The sequence below is a fragment of the Setaria italica genome, chromosome IV (genome assembly GCF_000263155.2).
Source record: "Setaria italica strain Yugu1 chromosome IV, Setaria_italica_v2.0, whole genome shotgun sequence".
Classification (NCBI taxonomy): Eukaryota; Viridiplantae; Streptophyta; class Magnoliopsida; order Poales; family Poaceae; genus Setaria; species Setaria italica.
In genome coordinates this window covers 35,086,354-35,109,724 of record NC_028453.1, presented here as the reverse complement: position 1 = coordinate 35,109,724, position 23,371 = coordinate 35,086,354, and the positions used below count along the sequence as shown (strand labels likewise).

The following is a 23,371-nucleotide window of genomic DNA, read 5'->3' as shown; positions in this document are numbered from 1 at the left end:
TCTTTTACCCCTATTAGAATCAAGAATCAGTATAACATATCACGTCAATCCATCAGCTATATCTACTAACATCCAAAAGTCAGTGAACTTCTAAGAAAAAAATTATACAATGCTCGAATGACCTTTATGGTTAAATAAATTGTTTGCATTAAATATTGGATGCGGTCAATTTGATTTCAAATTATATTTTATTTATTTATTTGATTCGATGCATTGATGTGAATGCCGATCAACTTTGAGTATAGTAAGATAACGAATTCGTATTTCATTATTATCTGAAGTTAACATTTTTCGTATAGACGAACATCGCACGCAAACCTGACTAGTATATACTCCTAAACAGGGACCTGCTAGCTCGGAGAAAAGTAGCACACGGTGTGCCACACACGCGCGCGCGTGTGTTTGTTTGACTCTTGACCTAGCTAGTCACCCATTCGAAGGTTTCTTTCTTGGGTTCAGCAAATAGCTATCTGTATATAATTGGAGGAGTTTCAGGCGGAGAACGAAGAAGCAAAATCAAGCAAAGCCAAACAACATGAAGATGATCAAGGATCCCCCACCGGAGATCTCCTTCGATGCCCACCCCACGCACAGGCTCAAGCTGGTGATGCCTGCCGCCGCCGGCGAACAGCCGTTCTGGTGCGACGGCTGCAAGGAGCCCGGCGGCGGCAAGGGGCGCCGGTACCGGTGCGGCGGCGGCTGCGACTTCGACCTCCACGAGTGCTGCGCCCTCGCGGAGCCCACCCTGAAGCACCCCTTGCTCGGCGACGACCTCGAGTTCAAGCTCCTCCTCCCCGAGGCGGCGGCGGCGGCGGCGGTGCCCCCGGCCTGCACCGCCTGCGGCTGCGCTGCATCAGGGCTCGTCTACCACTGCTCCAACAAGAAGCAGGGCCTCTACCTCCACCCGTGCTGCGCGGCGCTGAGGATGGAGAGCTTCCTCCACGACGGGCACCACGTCCAGCTCTGCGGGGAGGCGAGGCTCCGCTGCGTCGTCTGCGGCGAGAAGGCGAGGACCTTCTCGTCGAGCAGGAAGCTGTGGGCGTACCGGTGGCGCTACAACGGCGCGGAAGGGTACCTGCACGTGGCGTGCTGAAGAAGGTCGCTGTCCAGAGCTGGGAGGAGGCCTATCAAGACGGCAGCGTCTTGGAGGCGAGCGTACCGATCATGAAGGGCGTGCTGCGGCGGCGCTCGCCCGGGGAGGCGGGGTCGTCGGCGACGAGCAGCGGGATCGAGCTGGGCATCCTCGGGATGGAGCTCGCCAACAACATCGCTGACTCGCGTTAGTCTCGGTAGCGACATCATCCAAGTGATAAACGGGAACCCCTGGGCCCTGGCCATGATCGATCGAGGGGATGCATGCATCATATCCGGTTTTTACATATAAGATTATTGCTTGATTTAGACATTTTCGTATTGGGGCTATGCTAAGGTACTCCAGTTACCTTCCAGGAGGTAAGATCTCAACTGAATCTCAAGATTTTTGAGGGAGAAATCAATTTAAAATATAAAAAACAAAAAAGATTTGTTACTCGTAAAATAGTAATTATCTTGTATGCATTCATGCATGCAGATCTACAAATCATGCATGGTTCTGGAGGTATATATCATTTATCTATGGTCGACATGAACCATCTATTTTCTGGTAGTGTGTATATGTATCATTTTTTATCAATGAAATCATCGTGTGATCATCTATTTCTCCCATGCTTTCAAGATTGACAAGAAATTAGCAGAACCTGTGCAGTTGAATGTCATGATATTGATCAATTTACCAATATTCACGAAATTATAAATCGACATGAATTCCCTTCATGATCATGTTACGATTACATTCAAAAAAAATTTTGTAAGTAGTCACACCTTCATGTTACACGATTACATTCAATGTTTTATGTAAAAAAAAGAACGTGGCAGAGGGATTTTTTTTTTGAAGCGGACAGTTGGGCCCATAATCACGTACAGATGGAAAAAATGTAGAGCCCTTCTTCTCTCAGTTGTCTTTTTTTTTTAACGGTTTGTTCATAATCAAGAGGGACAACACAGCAGCTTTCATGTTCTCTGCAAAATGGCAAAATGGTCATTATCACGTCAGGAGAGGGGTAAAAAGATCTAATCGGTAATTGCATGGCAGTTAGATGCAGATATTTTCCTATTTTTAGAGCCGTTCTTCTCTTTGTTGTCTTTTTTTTTACCGGTTGGTTTATAATCAGGGGGACAACACAGCAGCTGTCATGTTCTCTACAAAATGGCAAAATGGTCATTATCACGTCAGGAGGGGGGTAAAAAGATCTAATCGGTAATTGCATGGAAGTTAGATGCAGATATTTTCCTATTTTTAGAGTCGTTCTTCTCTCTGTTGTCTTTTTTTTACCGGTTGGTTCATAATCAGGGGGACAACACAGCAGCTGTCATGTTCTCTACAAAATGGCAAAATGGTCATTATCACATCAGGAGGGGGTGCAAAAAGATCTAATCGGTAATTGCATGGCAGTTAGATGCAGATATTTTCCTATTTTTAGAGTCGTTCTTCTCTCTGTTGTCTTTTTTTTACCGGTTGGTTCATAATCGGGAGGACAACACAGCAGCTGTCATGTTCTCTACAAAATAGCAAAATGGTCATTATCACGCCAGGAGGGGGGCAAAAAGATCTGATCAGTAATTGCATGGCAGTTAGATGCAGATATTTTCTTATTTTTAGAGCTGTTCTTCTCTCTGTTGTCGTTTTTTTTACCGGTTGGTTCATAATAGGGGGGCAACACAACAGCTGTCATTTTCTCTAGAAAATGGCAAAATGGTCATTATCACATCAGGAGGGGGTGCAAAAAGATCTAATCGGTAATTGCATGGTAATTGCATGGCTGTTAGATGCAGATATTTTCCTATTTTCGGATTTAAAAATACATATAATAAATATCAAACCTATTACTCCTTACAGGTAATATGTCATTAGATCGACAGACCGCGCTCATTTGGGAGTACCTTAGCAAAACCCTTTCATATTTCCTTGAGTTTTATTCGAGTAGTATTATTTTGTTGCTGCCTTTATTATGCAAAAAATCATGACTATTTCGCTTGATGTGAGCTGTGACATATAATTCACTCAGAAGTCACGATAATAAAATCCAGATTAGCAAAAAAAAAACTCACTAGAAAAAAAATTAGTGGACAAGTGGACCACTGCTGCTCAGCACCTAGTGTGGAGCTCTGAATCAGGCATTATTGGGCGGCAAGATGATCTTGGCGCCGCGGCGGCCTTCGGCCAAACAGAACTCCAAAGGAACGGCTGCTGTGCGGCGAAATAACCCCAGCGGAGGCCGACCTCTAAAATCAGGCACGCACCATGACACGAACGTGGGCGAACGTCAAAGCTTCCTCCGGCCGGTCACGCACGGGGCAACGAGAGAGGAGGAATTCAAACGATGGTGTGCCTGAAAATTCAAAGGAAAGTTCGTATTGGAGGAAAACAAAAATCCACTCCAACCTCATGGTGGCCGGCTCGTATTCCCGCCGGCTCGCCGCCACCGTTGCTCCGTACCAAGTTCGCCATGGTCGTCCGCTTATCGATGATGCGCGCTCTGCCACAGCCACGTCCCTCGCAGGCTGCTTGATGCTACAAAGATCCAGAGCAGGTAGAAGCAAGCGAATGAAAACGGTTAGGACAGTCACGATGCGTTAAAAAATGATCTTTATGCAAGAAATACACTACGAGGACTAGCTATATACACTGAACAAGATGTCTGTATAGCAATGTTAATTGCTTAAGTAGTCCATAACTCCATAGGCATGTGGAATGTACATAAGAGAAGATCAATACATGCCAGACAGTTGCGTGTTAAAAAAACAAAGAATAAAATACACTACTTTTTGTGCTCACTATGTATAAAATGAACATAAACACAAAATCCTATGGGACCCACCTTAACTCCTACCGGTTCCATTACCATTAATATGATACTTACTACTCCTATTATTATGGGAGCCTCGGTCCTTATACATCACCCTTACCCTTACCAAGGAGAAGAGAAGAAAGGAAAGAAGCACAGGGAAGGAGATAAGAGCATGTGGAGCATTTATTAAGTGGACCAACATTTAGCAGTTTATAAGTTAAAATTAGGAAAACATTGTGCTCAGGAACTTTAGACATTACTGGATTTTTTAAAAGAGGAGGTTGACCTTTAACCGGAGGATGATCTTGCAGAAGGCGTCGATCTTTAACCGGAGGGTCTGAGGGTGAGGCTACACCATTTGGACCGCCCAGGACGACCTAAGGGACGAGGCAGCACAGCCCGTACGTGCTCACGCACCCCAGCATCATCATCACCTTCCCCGCTGGGTTGACCTGTCGAGATCAAAGCCAGACTGCCACACCAGGCCTAGTACGGGCCCGCAGGCAAGGCGGGACCCTAGGTGTCATGGCGTCGAGCAGCTGTGAGCACATTGGAGAGGTCGGGGAAAGCCGGGAGAAGCGGCACGCCTCGTCGAGACCACTGACCAAGGCTCACCTACTCATCCTAGGTACGGACGTCAACAATAGTGTCCGTCCCGAGATTGGCAGACGGGACAGAGGCACGCCGTGGAGCAGGCCTGATCGTGTGTAGGCAGCCCACGCCGCACATGAGCCGCCGTACAAGGCACGTGAAGCCCATGACTGACGAAGCGGATAGGGCAAGGAGGCCCCACAACGTCAAGGGAGGCTAGACAACCCCGATCGCACCACAACCCCCGACCTCCTAGGTCGGGGAACTCCCTCCTTTCTCCAAAAACGTGTCTCCCGATCCCTTTACCGGGCCTTCTCTCTCGCTCTCTCGAATCCAACGCACTTACACACACGCATCGCATGAACACTTACTTGTAAGCATCCCGTTGTAAGCCCAACGCAATCGATCCAAGGAAAACGACTCCTGCAGAAACTAGACGTAAGGATCTTCCCGAACCAGTATAATTCCTCTCTCTTGTGTGCAAGCCATCGGAAGTGAGAAGAGCGTGGCATACAATCATTAGTCAGCGGTACGAAACACTGACACCATCCTATTTCTTCTTCTCTTCTCCACCACCTCCGGCCACACCCTCCTCATCACCTCTGACGACACCCTCCACTCATCTCCGCCTTCTGCTCTGCTTCCTGTTGCGCTACTGCCCTCTACCTTCCTCCTCTTCCTTCTCCCGCTTGGCTTCTCCCGGTGGGTGAGATCCGCGGTGCGGGGCCACCGCCGGCTGTGCAGGCAAGGTCCTCCGCGCGGGGTCGCCACCAACCGTGCGGGCGAGCTCCACCGTGCAAGGGCGCTGCCCACCTTGCAGGCAAGCTCCGGTCATGCGGGCGAGCTCCTCCACGTGGGTCTGCCGCCGATCGTGTGGGCAAGCTCCTCTCCTCCATGCAGGTGATGGGCGGAGAGAAGAGAATGTGGGGGAATAGAAGATTGGGAGGTGAGTCAACTCGAGGGGTGCCTGCGCGGAGCCTAGATCCATGGAAACGCCGGGCCTAGCGTTCCCAGCAAGCCTGTCTAAGACCCCCTCCTTGTCTTAGGATAGCCTGCTAAGAGGCTTAAACAAGCAACCAAATATGAGCTGGCTAGCTACGGGGAACCTGGCTAGGAGTTAGCCAGGCAACCAAACGGAATGTTGACACACGTGATGATGCAAATTTATAATGTAACGATCAATATACACACACGTCACCTACCTAGCAAAAGACGAATGACCAAAAACATACAACTTGATCCTAAGAATCCTTGCTGACAAAAGCGAGGAAAACAAACTACCAGCTAGAAGAAAGTATGAATTATGTACAGCAAAACATCACCAAGCAGGCTGCAGGCCTTTACCCTCGCAGTCTTGCAGACTACGAGAGTTCTTCGCTGCGCTGCGCCCCTTTGGCGACCTTCACGAACACGTCCTCCATGGTGGTGTCGGCGAGGCCCCAGGCCTGGACATCCACCCTCTTCTTGAAGCTCTCCACGGCCATGAACACATCAGCGATCCTCGCTTCCTGCTTCAACAGTTCGTACTTCTGCGTCCCTGATAGATTGTAAACCTTTCTGGCGCTTGGTGAGAGCTTGCGCACCAGATTTTCGACCTCTTGTTCGAACTCGGGCGGTGTCGTCATCGTCAGCACATAGTACCCTCCATATCTAGCTATGAGCTGCCACATGATCGATTCTTTGTGTTAACCTTCGTTTCAACAAAGCCGTCGCATTCGATCATCAGATAGTCTTGTGGTGTGGAAAAAAATACCTCTTTGGGCGTGCCTATGCACTGCAGACTTCCATCGACCATGATACATAGTCTGTCACAAAGAGTTTCAGCTTCTTCCATGGAATGTGCTACGAAGATGCACAAAAGTAAGAGCAAAAATCAGAGATTAATACTACAACAGGAGAGGAATTTATGGCCAAGCGCAAGCTAGCTAATGATCAAAGTTTTCAAGTCTGAACATTTACTTGTGAGAATGATTGCTCTATCCTGCTTTGCTTGCTTCACTGCACTCCAGAGACTCTTCCTTGAAGCTGGGTCTAATCCAGTGCTGGGCTCATCCATGTACACGACCTGAGGCGCAATTGCAAAGTGTCAGCGGTAACTACTTGTGGACCTGTGGAAATGTTAGATTCTGTAGAAAGCAATACTTTAGCATCTCCAATCAGCGAGATGGCAACGCTAAGGCGCCTCCTCATGCCACCGCTGTACTTCTTGACTTGCTTATCTGGAGCACCCCCATGAAACAAATTTACACTCCTTAAAGACTCATCAACGGCCTGCAAGCATTGTCATTGTGGTAAGTTTTGTTCTCAAGGCTGAAGGTCCAAAAAAGAAGTGCATGGCTGTTTTCTACAATCTTATAGGCTAATTTAAATAACAAATGATTTAAAGGCATCCAAAAGACCAGATCAGTTTCATGTAAAAGGTTATGCTATTGCATTATTTTATCGAACACAATGCTATTGCATTATTAAATTATGCAGTAAGCAACCGGAAATACATGTGAACATGTGACCACATACGAGATCCAAAGATGAACCACTAAGGCCCTTCAGTCGGCCATAAAACTGGAGATGTTCCCTGCCAGTTAGCGTCTCCCAAAGCATACTGCATTCCAAATAAAGGTAGCAGTGTTCAAATTGATTTTTTTTTTGTCCCGGACAAAAATATTACTCAGCACATATCAGGAATAAAGAGATGCATATCCTACTCATTCTGTGGGCAAACCCCCATGCTGTTGTATATATTTTCCATGTCACTCTGTATGCTGAAACCCCGTACAAATGCATTTCCTGATGTTGGCTTTACAAACCCAATCAGCTGCCAGGCACAAGAAGGATGGATCAGTAACACGATATGGTTTGGGGAAACAAAAAAGAAACAAGACATTTGATAGCCTACACCATGAAATATGAAAATGGAGTTTTTGGTTCAATAAAGCATGGTTAAATTTCCCAGCAATGTGTAACTCCAAGAAAATATAGGAGAAGATAGCAATGCAAGGAAAAATAGTGGTAGTATGAAGAAAATCGTAACTAACATGTTTCAAACAAAAATAAAGGGCTGGATAGAAAGGAATATAAATTAATCTCTATTTATGCGTGATTAACTTGGACACACTTAGGGGCAAGTGTGTGTGTGCTGTATGGCTATCTTAATGCAATGATATGTTGTTCTCCTGCATATTCGAGTTTTTTTTATGTGGAGGGATCTGATGACAAACCATGCTAATAAAAGAGCTTTTGCCAGCTCCATTAGGACCAAGAATACCAAGACACTCTCCATAAGGCAAAGCAAGTGATACACCCCGAACTGCAAACTTATCAGGGTTACCATCTTTTCCATGATATACTTTTTTGAGGTCATCACAGACCACAGCATAGCCACTAGTTTGTTGCTGTAGCACTTGATCAACAGTCTCCCTCTGCAGTGAAACCATATCATGGTAATTTGTCAGCACAATAATGCAGTACAGTGACATCTGAGATGCAAAATTTGTTCACATATAAAATGAATGAAGTTGCAGTACAGACTAATTTTTTCCCCAAAACAATATAGGAAAAGGTCCAAATTACTCCCCCCAACTATCACGAAAATCCACATAACCCCCTGGCTTTCTAAAACCAGATTATTTTTCACCTTTGCTACACAACTAAAACTGGTTTTGATCATGTGCGCAGTGGTTTCGCTATTTTCGATCACTGGGATGGCCACGTCATGAACATTTGCCCGCGCTTACCATGCGCTGATGAATGGGTGGGTGTATTTCACTCCCTCAACTACTTCGGCTCTGTAATGAGATTTGATGCGTCCCAGTCAAGCTGTAGGCGCAAAAGGGGTCGAGGAACAAATTATTGTGTGTCAGTGTCACGCTCGAGCCAGGAGGCCATGGCCTCTAAACCGACAGCTGCAGCTGCGTCTCCACTCTCTCCAAGCATCAAGCAACTAGTGAACCAGAGCCACCACCGCCACTCACTCTCCCTTTCTATTTCCTATCTGTGCTCCCTACTTGCTCGAGCAGTCGAGCAGAACATCGGCACCACAACCAGCAAATCCTATGGTTCCTTTCCTCCATCTCCATCTCTGTTAAATCGGCAAGCACCAGAGCCTCTTCCACATAACAAGCGCCACTAGCTTTGAGCTCAGAACCAGCTGCTTCTCCACGCCTTTGAACGGCCTTGACTTGGAGCTGCGTGGCATGGTAGCAGTGACCTTGCCGACCACGGCGTGGGTGCTGCCCCTGCAGCGGCGCTATTGGGCCATCATGGAGAGCTGCGCTGCAACCTCCTTGTCCTAATCTCCGTCAAGTGACAACGCCAGGAGCATCTCCGCTCAGGCATGCATTGCGATGGTCGCAGACAAGAAATGCGCCTCCAGGCTCCAGCAGCGATGTGGGGCTGACGAGCATTATATCGGTAGCAGTGTTGAAGGCACAAGAGCAACGACACGGGAGGTGTAACACGAGGAAGATGCCTCCTAGGTGCAGACGTGGACAATGGTTGATGATGTGGCCACCATAGTCATAAAAACAAGTCCACATGACCAATACTGGTTTTAGTTTGGTACAAAAGGTGGAAAATGAGCTGGTTTTAGAATGTTAAGGGGTTAAATAAACAGTTTTGTAGTTTAGGGGGTTATGTGGACTTTGGTGATAGTTGGGGGGAGTAATTTGAACTTTTTCCAATAATATATGTAATTATTTTGTGTAGCAGTAGCGATAAAAAGAATTCATTACAGGTAAATCTAAATTTTAAAGTAAACTTAAACAATGCTGAGAGGTGGGAAATAGATTGAGTGCAAGAAAAAGGGAAACAAACAACTACAAAATAAGAAACTTACTTCTGTGATAATGTCTAGCTTCTCCATTTCTACTTGAACCTCCTTATCAGCTATTTCATTAACAGTTATCCTTCTCGAAGCGTGGCCCTTCTTGAGGAGACGTTTGATTATGGAAAGAGGACTAGATGTGTGTCCAACTGAAGCAGCATGGTCGAAATAATATGCAATAGGAAGCAAAACCAACCATTCTAAAATAATAATAATTAAAACATCTCTCATTCCGTTCGTGTGGTCATTCAGATCACTCCATTGCATGCCATGGCTTCCTGTTTCTGAAGCGGTAATAGCATATTGTCCAAGCTCATATAGTCCTCGATATAAAGAAAATGCAGGTATTATCTCCAGAACTGTAATCCAGTGTCCTGTAATAGCACAGGGGAAATATTATGCTATAACTTAAAAATGGTTTATTGAAGAACTACGCCTAGGAAAATAAGGATGATCAGGAGCAGGAAAGATAGCCCCTATTTTTCTTATATGCATGATTATGACAACAATACAGCCATGTGAATTGCTAAACTTACTTGGGATTTTTCCACCTTCAATAAAATTGCGAATAAGATTTCCTGCGATCAACCCTGACCCAAATATGTACAGGTACGCAATTGCTGGTAGAAGCAAGATAGCAGAAACATCATATATCTTTCCGAACTGAAGAAATTTTTATGAGCATGGAAACAAATTTGTTGCAGTTCTGTTTACCCTGAGCGGTGTTAACTTTCGAAAAGAATGATGAAGCTAGGAAGGCCAATACAATTTGCAGATTAATGAAGCTGAAAAAGAAAACAAACTGGATACTGTAACTGTTTATCTTGAAAAAGTTCACACCTGCAAAGTAATAAGTGAATTAGATAAACAACCTCAAACAAAGTACTATTTTGTTAAGACGATCATTATTGGATATCCTACCTATGACGGATCCAAAAATGACAAATATGATCATATACACTGTGGAGAAAATAAGGAAGTATGTATAGTATATAATCCAGTAAGGGCCATCCCCAAGCCCATGCATTTTCATCATTGTTCGGAGTTTGTGTTGCTTCTCGTATACAAGGTATGTCAGCATAACCTAAATTACAGTTTAAGAGTTTCAATATTTCCATCATGCATAAGCATAATGTTTTATGTCACCAGCAAAAAAATAGAACTCCAATAACATCATACCGGAAAAAGCAAGACAACAACCCATTCGAAAAACAGTGGACCGACAACAGCAGAAAAATCAAATGTGACGCGAGTGGCTTGCTTAGGCATTTCTTTGGTGAAGTCGAGTAACATTTTAACCCCTGAACCTTGTACAAGTTGGAGATAGGCATTTGAGACCTGAACAGATGTCAAGATAATATGTTATTTGAGGGGAAACGAGTGTATAGATTCAAATGAGTAATATTGCCAAGTAAGAGCAATAATGTATCTTTTAGAATAAAAGGTGAAACTAATTTAGCAATAATGAGATCGGTTTCATCATCCTAAAATAAAAAAAGAAAGTTATAGATAAATCAGACACAAAATATTAAAAAGATATGTGGCTATGCATGCTCATCAGTTCATCCTTTGAATAACTATTTATGGTATTGCAACTGTTCTAGACTTATGGTTGCCTTTTCTTCATGGATCATGCTGTGAAATGGTTAGCAGTTTACAGAGTAGCACAGAAAAGCAACCTTTTTCAGCGGGTTTGATAGGCAAGTAAATGAGAAAAGTCTATATCAGTGAAGTAAATGACACCCACCGCATTCAATGAGCGTGGAATGCGCAGAAGTCCAAATGGCGTTGGAATAAAAGAGACGTTCTGATAAGTTGAGTTATATAAAGCAAGCACGTTAAACTGCTTCTCATGTGAGTCTTGGAAATCATAGGCTGCAATACCAGTAGTTGTTAGAATTACTCGTTCTTTTTAATGCCCACATTTCATAAACAGTTGCACTATCAGCATAGGTAAGGGAGGTGACATACCCATTGCAATTTCATTTATCCCTTGTACGGTTTTCCCTTTCCGGTAGCCCAGGAATGTTTCATCGTTAATTGTTCTTGAACTGTTCCGCCACAATGGTAAACCTTGGACACATTTTATCTCTGCTAAACAGAAGTATGAGATTCAAATTGAAATGTTTTTCAACCAAACACCCCCAACAAGATAAGAAACACATAAGGATGGCATACATAAGAGGATGGAGACACTGTGGGAATGCAGAAATTCAATGATTTATGATGGTAAGACAAATTCTGGAAAAATGTGTTGCTGGCAGGATAATTAATAATATGATTCCTCAGACTCTGCCAACCAGGAAGGCAAACAAATCATTGAATTTCTGCAAACAAATAATACTGGCAGAGTCTGAGGAATCATATTGGCTGGCTGATTTGTTTGCCATTTCTTTATATATAGGAAAACGATAACAACCAGCTAATATGATTCCTCAGACTCTGCCAACCAGTAAGGCCCATGTTAAGGACGTGATGTGCGCCAACTTTTTTCTCAAGGGACCACTATTTTCTACTAAAAAGCAAGGAAGGAGTACAATACCTCTCTGAGCGTTAACGGAACCAACAGTAATTGGGACTGTAACTGAATCACTGGACTTGCATTGCTGTTCAAGAACATATATGGGTCGATCTGAGACAAAAGCAGGTTCAACGAAGCCCGTAGTAAATCCTGGTAAATCTGTACCCTGGAATTTATTTATATGTCAAAAAGAAAGTTTTCCTCTGTTTCTTTCTTGAAAAAAGAATAGTCATAGAAAATCATAATAAAACATTCATAGAAACTCGTAAAAGAAACATCCATAGAAGTACTAGTGCAGCGATTTTAACTTACAAGCAGAAGACTGGATATGCTTGTGTAATCAGAAAGATTTGAAAGCGGTGAGCCTGTGAACAAGTTCTGCATGATACCTGTCAAACAAAGGGGTAAAGTTGACTGTTTGAGGAACATGGTTAATAAACTAAACCTTAAAAGGGTCTTCAAATAAGTGACACAACGCTTACTTCCTTAGTTACTTGAAACAAAGCATCTTCCAAAAAAAAAAGGTACTTCTTACTAATGACCCAACATTAATTGTGGGGAATAAAAAGCAAATGGTACAAATTACTTACTATTAGATAGAGTTCTGTTTGCTCCAGTGAACGGTATACTGGCTGGGCAGGATTGAATCTTTCTACATGATGCATCAGGGAGGCCTGTGAACAAACTGGAGGAGTCCTGCACGGCACGATACTCTGGGAGGGGTACTTGCACGAGAGCAGGCCATTTTGGAGGATTTGGTAGGGGGCAGCTGCGTGCCTGTTGCGGTGTAGAGTACTGAATTCCACACACATTTTGGCAAGGGCCTGTCCCATTGACATCAACACACTGGCAACCGCACCTGAATTTCGGCTTATCCAGCAAATTGTTGATGACTCTTTGAAGAATGCTGATTATGAGACAGAGGTATATGGGAACTATGATTAACCGAATGGTTTCCTTCCTATTACGTTTCTGCAAGGTGACGAAACATGGACCACCACCTGTTAGCTTAAAACTCATACAACCGGTATATAATTAGGGAACTATAGCAAATGCAACTTGAACATTCTACTTTACCATTAATAAACCTGGAAGCAACACTTGGCATGTTATTAGCTTATAGACGCAAAGCAAAAACCATCAGCAGAGTAGAAAATACAGCACAGGTGGCATTTACAGCAACTTTTGACGTTTAGCTTGTAGACGAACACAGCGTCACAGTGCCAATCCCCAAATTCCACCCATTTGAACTTATAACGAGTCCTAATCAACAGAGAGGTATGCTTTGGTTTGGCACGAAATAGACCAAATTCCTCCAAATTTGAACGGAAATCAGTTCATTCTCTACTATCATGAAGTGATTGGACCTAATCCCCGTCATCCCAACCCAACCAATCCCTCAGCCGGCCAAAAGGATGATTGACCAACTGATTCCCAGATTCCAACAAGCGCAAAAGATATAAATCGTATTTGTGAAGCTTGGGGAATAATTGTTTGTGCCCCTGATAACCTTAAACCTTCCATTTATAGAGGTTCAACCGCATAAAAGTTTTTTTCGCCATTTATAGAGGAAGAATAACAAATACTACTTCCTGGGAAGGGGAATAAGAGGTAACTTTGAACCCACGACTTTCTGCAAGACCCCAATTTAGGCAAAACAAAATATGGTATCCATAGAGCAGATGGTGGCAACATGACTAGAAGAACATTCCCTAATAACTGCAATCCATCAAAGTCTTCCTCAGCAGCAAGAAAACAGAAATCGAAAACGCTGTGTCCATTTTGCAGTTGCACAAGAAATGTTCCCTATGAGGCTATGAAGCAACCTCAAAGGAAAACGAACAGGGAAGGAGAATGCCAGAGCAGTTGGGGATCGGACCTGGAAGATGAGGTTCTTGCGCAGGAGGGCATTTGTCTGCGACGCGAAGCTCGGCGGCCTCGGCCCGGCCGCCGCGGCCGAGTGCGGTTCCATGGCGCGGCGGCAGTTCTTGGTTTCCCGCTGCTGTTTCTTTCTCTCTCTGTGGACTTCAATGGAGAAGGAGGAAAAGGAAGCAACTATGATTAGCCGTTAAGATCGGAAGAGGGGAATTTATAGAGGCAATTGGCACCTGCAACTCTGCAAGTCAGAGGAGATGCTGCTTCCCGCCACAGAGGAAAATATTTTTAGAATTGTTTTCGTCAACCCGTTTGGTCTTCTACTACCTTGCTCCGGTGTAGAACTATTGGTTGGGCAAAAGAATTTGCCAACTACTAGTATAAGATGAGATCGCACGGAAAATTCCTGCATTTCAAACGAGTCTTAGGCGTTGCCTTTTCTTTTTCGAGTAGCCAAAAATTTCGTGTTTGGATTTTGCATCGAGATTCATATTCGGTGACAATGGCAATAGAAATATTTGCAGCATCCTCTTGTCTTTTGTCACAATTGGCAAATACAATAGGTCCAAGTGAGTTGGTCAGGGACTAGATTTAAGGTTTCGGAACTTGGGATGAAGGGGTGTGGGGTTTTCAAGCCGAACCTATTGAAACTTTTTAAGTTGTATGATGAATATTCCTCGTTGACAGTCGAACCCTTCTTCGGCTTAATTCCTCATTTTTCAAAAATCTTTTATTCGGGGTCCAAATTTCATTAGTTGTTTATATATTTTAAAATGATTTAGTCATGCTTGAAAGCTAGTCGAAGATCCTCACGCGCTCCCCAACAGTGAAACGTCATCACGCGCAACGATTTGGTATCACAACGTCATTACGTCCTGACCACAGGAACTAGCACGTTCTTACGGCCGTGCTTAACCGGAAACTCGCAGTTACTTTCGCTGTACGCGCGCGGTTCGTCGATGACCACAGAAACGCTCGTTGTTGGAGCGGTTAAACTTGTTTACGAGTTGCTAGCGACGACCCCGGCCGGACCAGACCAGACCAGTCAAGCTGGTGATCGGTGATTACCAATTGATTATTACTTACGAGCGCTGACGATCGAGACTGTTCTTTGGAGCGAAGCAACCGGTCGAGGCGATGACCGCATGATCCCGCGGAATGGGAACGGGATTTGGTTTTTGCGTCGCTCTGTAAAAGTCAAGGCGATGACCGCATGATTCCGCGGCTCAGGTTTGCCCGCTCTGACTCGCAAGATATACAACAAAAATACAACGCTGCAGGGTTTATCCTTTTGACCTGAGCAGCTGGAAGTTTCATATGGAGTTAACGTGCGCACAGCTTATTCGAACAGCGAGCAGCGTTAGAGCGCATGTCGCGCCACGCTGCCTGTAATCCGGAGGAAATCTCCTCACGTGGTGTGGGAGAATCAAGTATCGGAACACGGGAAACTCGTAGGATTCCTTCCGGGGTGGGGAGAATTCGATCCACCGACGTTTCCTGCGAGTTACAGGGTTCCCAATGTAATCAGTGAAATACGTAGACGTTAAATTTACAAAGAGCGTCAGTTTTTGACTATGGTATAAGCAAATAGAGTTCTTGTGATTGGGCTAAAAGAACTTCAAATTCACAGCTAAACGCAATATATGATCCGCATACTAAACGGACACAAGGCAACCAAAATTGGTCATTTAGCACAAGTAATACGCTGGTTTGCTCTTTCTTCCTTATCCTCCTTCCTCCTTTTCTTGTTCCTTTTTCTCTCTTCACCTACTCTTCTTCCTTTGATTCAATAGAGTTCTTGGGCAATAGGGGGGGCTAGAACCCCTAGCACCCCTTTAGATCCGCCCCTGTTTCCATCCCTTCATTTCACATGAATGGCCTTATACTTTAACTATTGACTTTTGAGACAGTTGTATTTATAAAGTTTTATTTAGTGGTAAGTAGCAGTACTACTCCTTTCGTTCCAAATTATAAGTTCATTCTAAGTTTCTTGAAGAGTCAAACTATTTTATATTTAACCAAAATTATAGAGAGGATCACACATATTTATAGCATCGAATAGATATACTATGAAAATATATTTAATGAAGAAACTAATGGTATGAATATTAGTATTTTATTGCATTAATTTGGTCAAACTTGAGATGTTTTGACTCTCCAAGAAAGTTGAAATGATTTCTAATTTGAAACAGAGGGAGTATATGTAATAATTTTGGAGCGTGGACCGATTCCCCCTAGATTGAAGCTGGAAGATTACTCCATTATATAAAAGAAAGGGTGCAACACAATACCTTTCATTGTCACTTCTCACATAGTGCTAGCTAGGACAATTTAAGTGGTTTTTGTCTTTTCAATAGTTTGATAGTAATCTTAAAATTTCTTAGTTTGTGTATGAAGCGGATGAATCTTTGAACATTATATCAATTGCATGTCAATAAACAACTTACCCGATGGTTCAGAAGAAGTCTGATAGCCCTAAATTCCAATTACGAAAGCGATACAACGACGTTATTTTCTCCCTTCACTCAATTTCTTGCCCCATCTAAAATTTTAGATGGCATTGCATAAGATAGTTTTGTAGCACGACTATAGCCTGAACTTAGGCTTCACTAGTACATTGAAAATTCTTAACGCCACAGAGAAAAAGGTCAAGCATACCATGGGCTCATGGCCCATTATAAATATTCTGTTGGTCCAAGCCTGTTAACGTACATAGTTCACGGAGGAGTGTGGGCGGGGCGCAACCTGATGACACCTGGCGCCGAGACCAGGTAATGAAAATGGGCCCACAGCCCTTAAACCCTCATGTCCTGGCCTAAAATCTCCCTGCGGCTCGGTGACAGGCGACATATAGCCGTCTGTCGCTCGAAGACGCTACATGGGTTGGTTGGTAATTTGGCCCAACTCAGCCTCTTTTATTTTCAGCCCAAGTTAGCTGTCCGCCTCCTATTGTTTTGTTGTTCGGCATAAGTTAGCTATCCACGTGAAGGGAGAGCTGGAGAGGTGCCTCTAATTTCTTTTTGTTCGTGTTTTTTTTCTTTTTTCCGTTTTGTTTCATTCTCTTCCGTATGTTTTCTTTCATTCATTTTTTCTTTTCCGTTATTTATTTATCTTCTCCTGTTAACATATTTTTTCCATCCTTTTTCCTTTTTTCTTACGGAGACTTTTCTTTTTTTACTCCTTTTCTATTACTTTTTTGTTAATTTATTTCGCAAGCTCATACAATTCTATTATGACTATTTTTCCTCTTTTCTTTCTTTTTACTTTCATTTCCTTTTAAATTCATTTCAGTTCTCTTTTATTTTTCTACTTCTTTTCTTCTATACTCCTCAAATATGTTATTTGTACTGCTATGTATTATTATTCATACATTTCTTTCTATTTCATGTAGAATTATGATCTTTCTATTTTTTTCTATTTTCATGTTTTAGAAATTGTATGCATATTTTTCTATTTATTTATTTTTCTATTTATTTATGTTCTACTTCCTTCCCTCTACCATTTCACTTGGCCGTTCTTTTCCCATCTAATACTTGTTTTGTGAGTTCGTGTAATATTTTTTCTAGTGCATACAATTGTTTTGTTCTGTAATTTAATACAATTTATTTCAAGTTTATAATTTTTTCTCTTGAATTTTTATAATTTATTATTGTATGTTTTTTCTATATAAGTTGTATAATTTGTTCGATGTGTACAATTGTTCCATGAGTTCATATAATTTGTTCGGAAATGTGTACGTATTTGTTCGTCATATTCAGTTGCTACTGCTTTGTACTATATAATAAATTGTTCGTGCCTTGAATTTTTTTGTTCGGAGTGTATTGTTATTTTGTTCATGATGTTTAATTATTTGTTCACAGAAAATAGTTATTTTTTTCCATTAATTCGTATAATTTGTTCGATTAGTTTATGTAACTGTTCAATAAGTACAATTATTTTGTTCTTTGAGTTCGTATAATTTGTTTAATGCGTATGTATCTGAAAATCTTCCAACTTGATGTTTATATTCTACTATTTAAATTTTTAATATTTTGTTATAATATAATATTATTTGTATGTCTTTTTTATTCGGATCATATAACTCATAATTCTTGATGTTCGATATTTTATTAAAATTTTATAATTATTTGTTCGTCATGTTATTTGTTTTGTTCCTATGAAATAATAATTTGTTCAAGTTATTTAAGTATTTGTTCCCTGTAACTAAAATTAATATTTTTAACTTAAAAAATATTTTTTAAAAAAATCATCTAAATATAATCAAGTGTGGTCTTGTTTTGAAGATGTTCTTATCAGAAAGACTGTGGTGTAACTGGAATTTAATTTTGGCATTCAGCTTAATATTTATGGCTTTTTTAAACTTCCAATTCGCAAGCATGTGGGTGATATCATCACTTTCTTTTCTTTTGTGCATGCATACTCCATTCTATCTTTTTTAGAGCAATCGGGTACTGGGTGGATACTATACATCGTATATTCTGTGAGATATATACACGTGGAACAAATTATACAAGCACGTGGAACAAAATAATCATACATATTAAACAAAATATATGAACTCAAAAAACATGTTGAATTTTTTGTTCGCAGAAAATAGTTATTTGTTCGTGGTGTTGAAGCATTTGTTCGTAATATTCATAACTAATTAATCCGTATCTAAAAAGTATTTTTTAAAAATATTCTTCAAACATAGTCAAGTGGGGTCTTGTTTAGAAGATCTTGTTATAAAAAAATTTAATAATACAATTGAAATTTGATTTGAAGGTCCGGTTCAAGAGTTATGACTTTTTTATTTTTCGAACCCTTTTGCATATGGATGACATCACCAACTCTAATAAGTTGTTACTCCGCTCGATTCTTTCACCCGTATAGGCCAATGATCATCACACGGTCCACCAATCATGCTGCAGGCCAGCCATTGAAGGTGACAACGGCTGATCTGTCGCCTTCTGCAATGCATAACCGCACACCTGCGGCCCACCCCTCTCATGATAAATGCCATATTTATGGGATGTTTGGCAGCAGTCCACTCCAGAAAAATTAGTTTCACTCCACCAATTTTAAAAAACTCGCAACCAAACACGTTTAGCTCCACCAACTCCAACTCCGAAAAAAGGAGGAGTTAGGGGGTCCATGTTTTTGGTGGAGTACCTCAAGTGGTGCTCCAAAAACTCCAGTTTCAGACCTCCTCATAGAGTTTGTGGGTATTTACCCACCATTGCCACTCATTACCCAAACATACCAGTTCGAGAAAAGAAAAAAGCTCGGCCTCCCGTCGCCCCCTCCCCTTCTCCCGTCCTTCTTTCCCATCGTTCCCCATGGACCGCGCCACTGCTGCCAACCCTCCGTCACGCCGCCATGCCCCCCGTGGCCGCCATAGTCCTTCCGTCTCTGCACGAGAACTTGTACTGCCGCCACCACCTCCCTCTCCCCCTCTCCCGGCGACAACCGAGCACCGCCTGCACTGCCGCGCGCGGGAGGTCAGCTCCCGGTACCTCTCCATCCCACGCCTCTCCAGCGCCTCCGCCACCTCCTCCACACGGTCGCGCTCCCTGACCCCATTCCCGCGCGGCCAGCAGCGGGTGGCCACGCCCTTCGCCAACGAGAACCACTCGCCGTCGCCGCCGCTGCCGCCCCCCACGGGCACCGCCACCGCCACCATCCTCAACGCCGACGGCGCTCACCACGCCAGGCTCCGCGCCTGCATCATCGAGGCCGTGAACCGGCCCAGCTCGCTGTGGAGCATCGCGCGCGCCGTCCAGCCACACGTGGCCTCGGTGCTGTGGGCATGGGCGCGCAGGAGCACCATCACCGCCGCCGTCGAGACCAAGAAAGTGAGCAGACGATTTGATCGCCATCTCTGATGAATTTCTTTTCAATTATTATCCCGGTGCATCGCCTATTCACTATTTGGTGATAGGTCACGTTCGAGAATATCTGCAAGATGTTCGTGGGCATGGATCCGTCACCGTTGACAGAGGAGATGGATGCGTGGTTCGTCGGCTTGCTGGGCGGCCTTAGGGCGTTCCCGCTCAACCTCCCTGGAACTGCATTCCGTTGAGCTCTCCGGGTACTCCTACAGTCTTGTTAATCGAGAGATCGATCAATCTGTCAGGTACTTCTAGTTATAAGCCAGTACTTAGTTTCTGAATTCTGACATGGAATGGTGTGGCTGCAGTGCCACCACAAGCTGAGCGCGGTCGCCCGCCACCGCTAGCCCACCCCCGAACAGAGGAAGGGATGGGAGAGAGGAAGAGGAGGGGGAGAGAAAAGAAAAGAGACTGATATGTGAACTATTCACAAAGGATAAAAAGATACTATTCACAACATATTCTTATGGATCTGGAGCACTGCAATTAGCAACTCTATGTTTTTATGAAGTTGGTGGAGTGGAACTGTAAAAAAATGAAGTTAATAAAGTGAAGTTATTTTATAGGGTGGAGTGCTGTAAACACCCTTGTACCGAGGCAATTCGAATTTCCAAACTCCGCCGACGCGTCGCCCTCGACAACGGCCGGCCCTCCCCTCTTTTCCCGCCCCGCGCCTCGCGATTCAAACGGCGCCGCGGGATGGTGGGCGGGCCCCATACCCCCCGCTCCCCCGTCCCACTCGAACGGCAGCCAACGGAACTCGTGCGACCTCCGCTCACTGACAGGCGGATGCACAAACCGACGGGGCCCGCACGCCGGCGTGACAGCTAACTCTCTGGGGCCCGCGGGTACGCCTCCGTGCCGTGCGGGGTTGCGGGCGCCGTTATTTATACGCCTCCCTCTTCCGCCGACGACGAAATACCGAAAGGAAATCCTCGAACCCCGGAGCCCAAACCTCTGTCTCGAAGGTTCCATCTCGCGTCGCCGGTTTCCTCGTCTCCCGTGGTGGTCGAGGCCCAGCGAGCGGCGGGGTTCCAGCGCGACGGCCACTTCCGGCGATCAATCGGCTGGCGGAGGTACGGCGGATCCGTGTTTTCGTAATTGGTTTCGGTCATTCGGTGGATTTTTTAGGCGAAATGCGTGCGTGTCGATCGATGGTGATTTCGTTTCATCTTCTGTGCAGGGTCTGCGGCAAGGGCGTCGAAGCTGCGCTACCCGCTGCGGTCGGCGAGCAGGGGGAAGGCGGCCGCGTCCCCAGCGGCGGATGCGCCTCCCACCATCTCCGCTCCGCGAAGGTGCCTTTTCACCTTACTGCTTTTTATTCCCCCCGTGGCAGACAAATTATTTCATCCGTAGATCCATGATTGTTATGTGCGGTCTGAATCTGGTGGTGTAGTTTCGAACTAGTAGTAATTCTGCTCTGTAGGATTAGTACATGCATATATTTCGAGCGCCACTTTGCTGCGTGCAACGGTTACTGAGATGTGACTATTTGGATGACACTATTTAAATTCAATTCTAGTCATGACTGGAAATAATAGCTAAAAATATCGGTATTGTATATTTTACACTTCAAAACTTGCGCCCACAAACCATCTGTTCACTAGTGCTCGAGTAATAGCTGAAAGCTCTGCAAATGGTTTTGCCACACCTAATTAATTTTCAAAAGCAACTGAGGATCATTTTAGCCAGTATGAGACTATATATAGTGGTAATGATGCATTCGTTGACATGTGAAAAGTTGTAGGCGTGATTCCTGTTAAGGAATGTTATGGAGAAAGTTCAACTTTGGTGACATATCTTTTTTTAGCTAAAAAACAAGCCTGGTCCCTATGGCTAGTTAGTTAAAAGAACTAAAAACAGTTAAAAAAGAGACAGGTCTATTCCTGTAGTTTTGGCGGCCTAATCGAGATTGGTCAAATGCCATCTTGCAGTCCCACTTGCCGTACTGTAGTTTTGCCTATTTGTGAGCTCAATGCTCTGCGCGAATAGTGAATGTCTAGGAGCTAATTTGGAACAGAAATACTGTGCTATTTCTTTGTGGGTCTTCTTTTTATGTAGTACAACTTAAGGTATTGTATGTCCTAGTAGTCACACACTGATTGGTTCAGGAACATTTACTACGCTGAGCTATCAATATTTGAAACAGTTTCTGGGAAGACCATCGGTCAGCCTTCAAGAGAGTAGATCTTCAGGACATCGCTTCAAAACTAAGTGTCTGATTGTTTGGTGTTATGACAATCTACCTACAATTGTCTAGAATTTTTGCTGGGCACCTGTCAGCTTCCAACTTAACATTTATATGTACTAGGATTGCTCTAACAAAGCATTTTTCATCTGATTCCTTATATAGGGCAAAACCATCTTCAGATGTCAGCAAGAGCATGTGCCTTGACCTTTCTGTGAAGGATAAATCAGCCAAACCTCCACGGAGGCACTCAATACAAACTAAGCCAGGAGCTAGCCCAAGGCCAACTCCTTCTGGAACTGTTACTCCGTTGTCTGGGATTCGGTCTAAGAGATCAGACAGCCAGGGAAGGTTTGATACTCCAACATCAGAAGTGTCCATGTCCACTGCAAGGCGCAAGTTCAGCACGCTCTCCTCAATCTCGTACTGGATGACACAGATCAGGCTGGCAGAGGCTGCTTCCAAGCACTCAGTTTCCTTAGGCTTCTTTAAGCTTGCTCTTGAATCAGAATGTGAGGTGAGCATCTCTTCTTTACTTAATTTTTTTTTATCAGTTAACTTTGTTACGTAGATGATATTAGAATGGTGCATACTTTTTTACAGCCTCTGGACCGGATGAGGGAAGAACTCAAGTCCTATGTTGCCCGGCATGGTCTAGCAACAGAATTGGAGGACCCAGTAAAGGACATTCTTCAAGTTTATGATATTGTGGAGGATTTTGAGAAGCTGAAGATCTCTGCAGAGCCCTCACAGCAACCTAAAAAGTCTGACAAGGCTGCTCGCACTACCACCAATGTGTCACCCAATGGAAACCTGAAGCCAAGGTCACTGAACTCTGAGGCAACTGAAAGTAAGGAAGCAGGAAAGAAAGAGAACATTCAGAAGGTGAAGCCTGATGCAAGGGTCAGAGGCTCCTACAACAGGAATCCAGCCAGAAACACCACTGCAAAGGAAGTAGTTGCCAAGACTGCTGGTAAGAAAACCAAGAAACAGGCCAAGGGTCAACAGGAAGTTAGCAATGGAGATAGTGAGTCTTTGGCTGTCAGTCCAGATCAAGATACTGGTAAATGTCTTTGTGTGATGTAACTATGTAAGTGCAACGTATGTGCATTTTACTGCGTTTGCTAACTGTCTGTTTGCTTTGCAGCCGATGTGGTGATGGAGATTACACAGGAGGATAAAGAGAACATGGTAAATATGGCTACACGACTGAGATAATCTTTTTAGGAGAGCAGCAGGCTGTTTTTTCCCCATTGCTAATTGATTTCTTTTGGTTGTAGGGGGATGCTGAAATGCCCAGGGATGCTGGACTTCCACAAGAAGCCTAGAACAGCCCCGAGCCCCCGACCGACTTCAGATTCAATCCCTTTTTATCGCTGAAGATGAAGTATTAGTGTGTGGTTGCTTGTTTTGGTTTCGATTGTTAATATGTTACCGGAGCTTTCTCTCTGTGATTGCTGAACCGTGTCTTGGAGAGAGCGTTATGCTTTGATGGTTGGTTGATTGCTTGTATTCCTTCAATCCTTCATTAAGTTTGCTTCTTTGTATGTACTAGTCGTGCATCTGAATATAGCTGAGTTTATTTGTTTGCGTGATTATTTCTGACAGAAAATTGCC

At 43.8% G+C, this 23,371-nt stretch overlaps 2 protein-coding genes and 1 non-coding gene across 3 annotated transcripts; 2 read left to right on the top strand and 1 right to left on the bottom strand.

Annotated features, from left to right (window-relative positions):
• Nucleotides 1–301: 301 nt before the first annotated feature.
• Nucleotides 302–1,699, top strand: LOC101753514. Its single transcript, XR_002677293.1, has one exon. It is a non-coding gene; the product is annotated as an uncharacterized LOC101753514 (transcript).
• A 3,920-nt stretch (nt 1,700–5,619) lies between these two features.
• LOC101753112 (ABC transporter A family member 8) lies at nt 5,620–13,877 on the bottom strand. The gene is made up of 18 exons (XM_004965950.4): nt 13,701–13,877; nt 12,412–12,793; nt 12,134–12,210; nt 11,843–11,987; nt 11,272–11,391; nt 11,048–11,175; nt 10,480–10,638; nt 10,222–10,384; nt 10,015–10,140; nt 9,837–9,920; nt 9,313–9,674; nt 7,697–7,897; nt 7,184–7,293; nt 6,996–7,080; nt 6,621–6,749; nt 6,438–6,543; nt 6,232–6,320; nt 5,620–6,139 (listed from the first exon to the last, which is right to left on the bottom strand). The coding sequence occupies exons 1-18, from the start codon at nt 13,791–13,793 to the stop codon at nt 5,840–5,842; spliced, it is 2,859 nt and encodes a 952-aa protein (XP_004966007.1). The 5' UTR covers nt 13,794–13,877; the 3' UTR covers nt 5,620–5,839.
• A 6,604-nt stretch (nt 13,878–20,481) lies between these two features.
• On the top strand, nt 20,482–23,371 carry LOC101752700. The gene is made up of 6 exons (XM_004965949.3): nt 20,482–20,642; nt 20,750–20,861; nt 21,920–22,271; nt 22,358–22,817; nt 22,902–22,945; nt 23,035–23,371. The coding sequence occupies exons 3-6, from the start codon at nt 21,951–21,953 to the stop codon at nt 23,080–23,082; spliced, it is 873 nt and encodes a 290-aa protein (XP_004966006.1). The 5' UTR covers nt 20,482–20,642; nt 20,750–20,861; nt 21,920–21,950; the 3' UTR covers nt 23,083–23,371.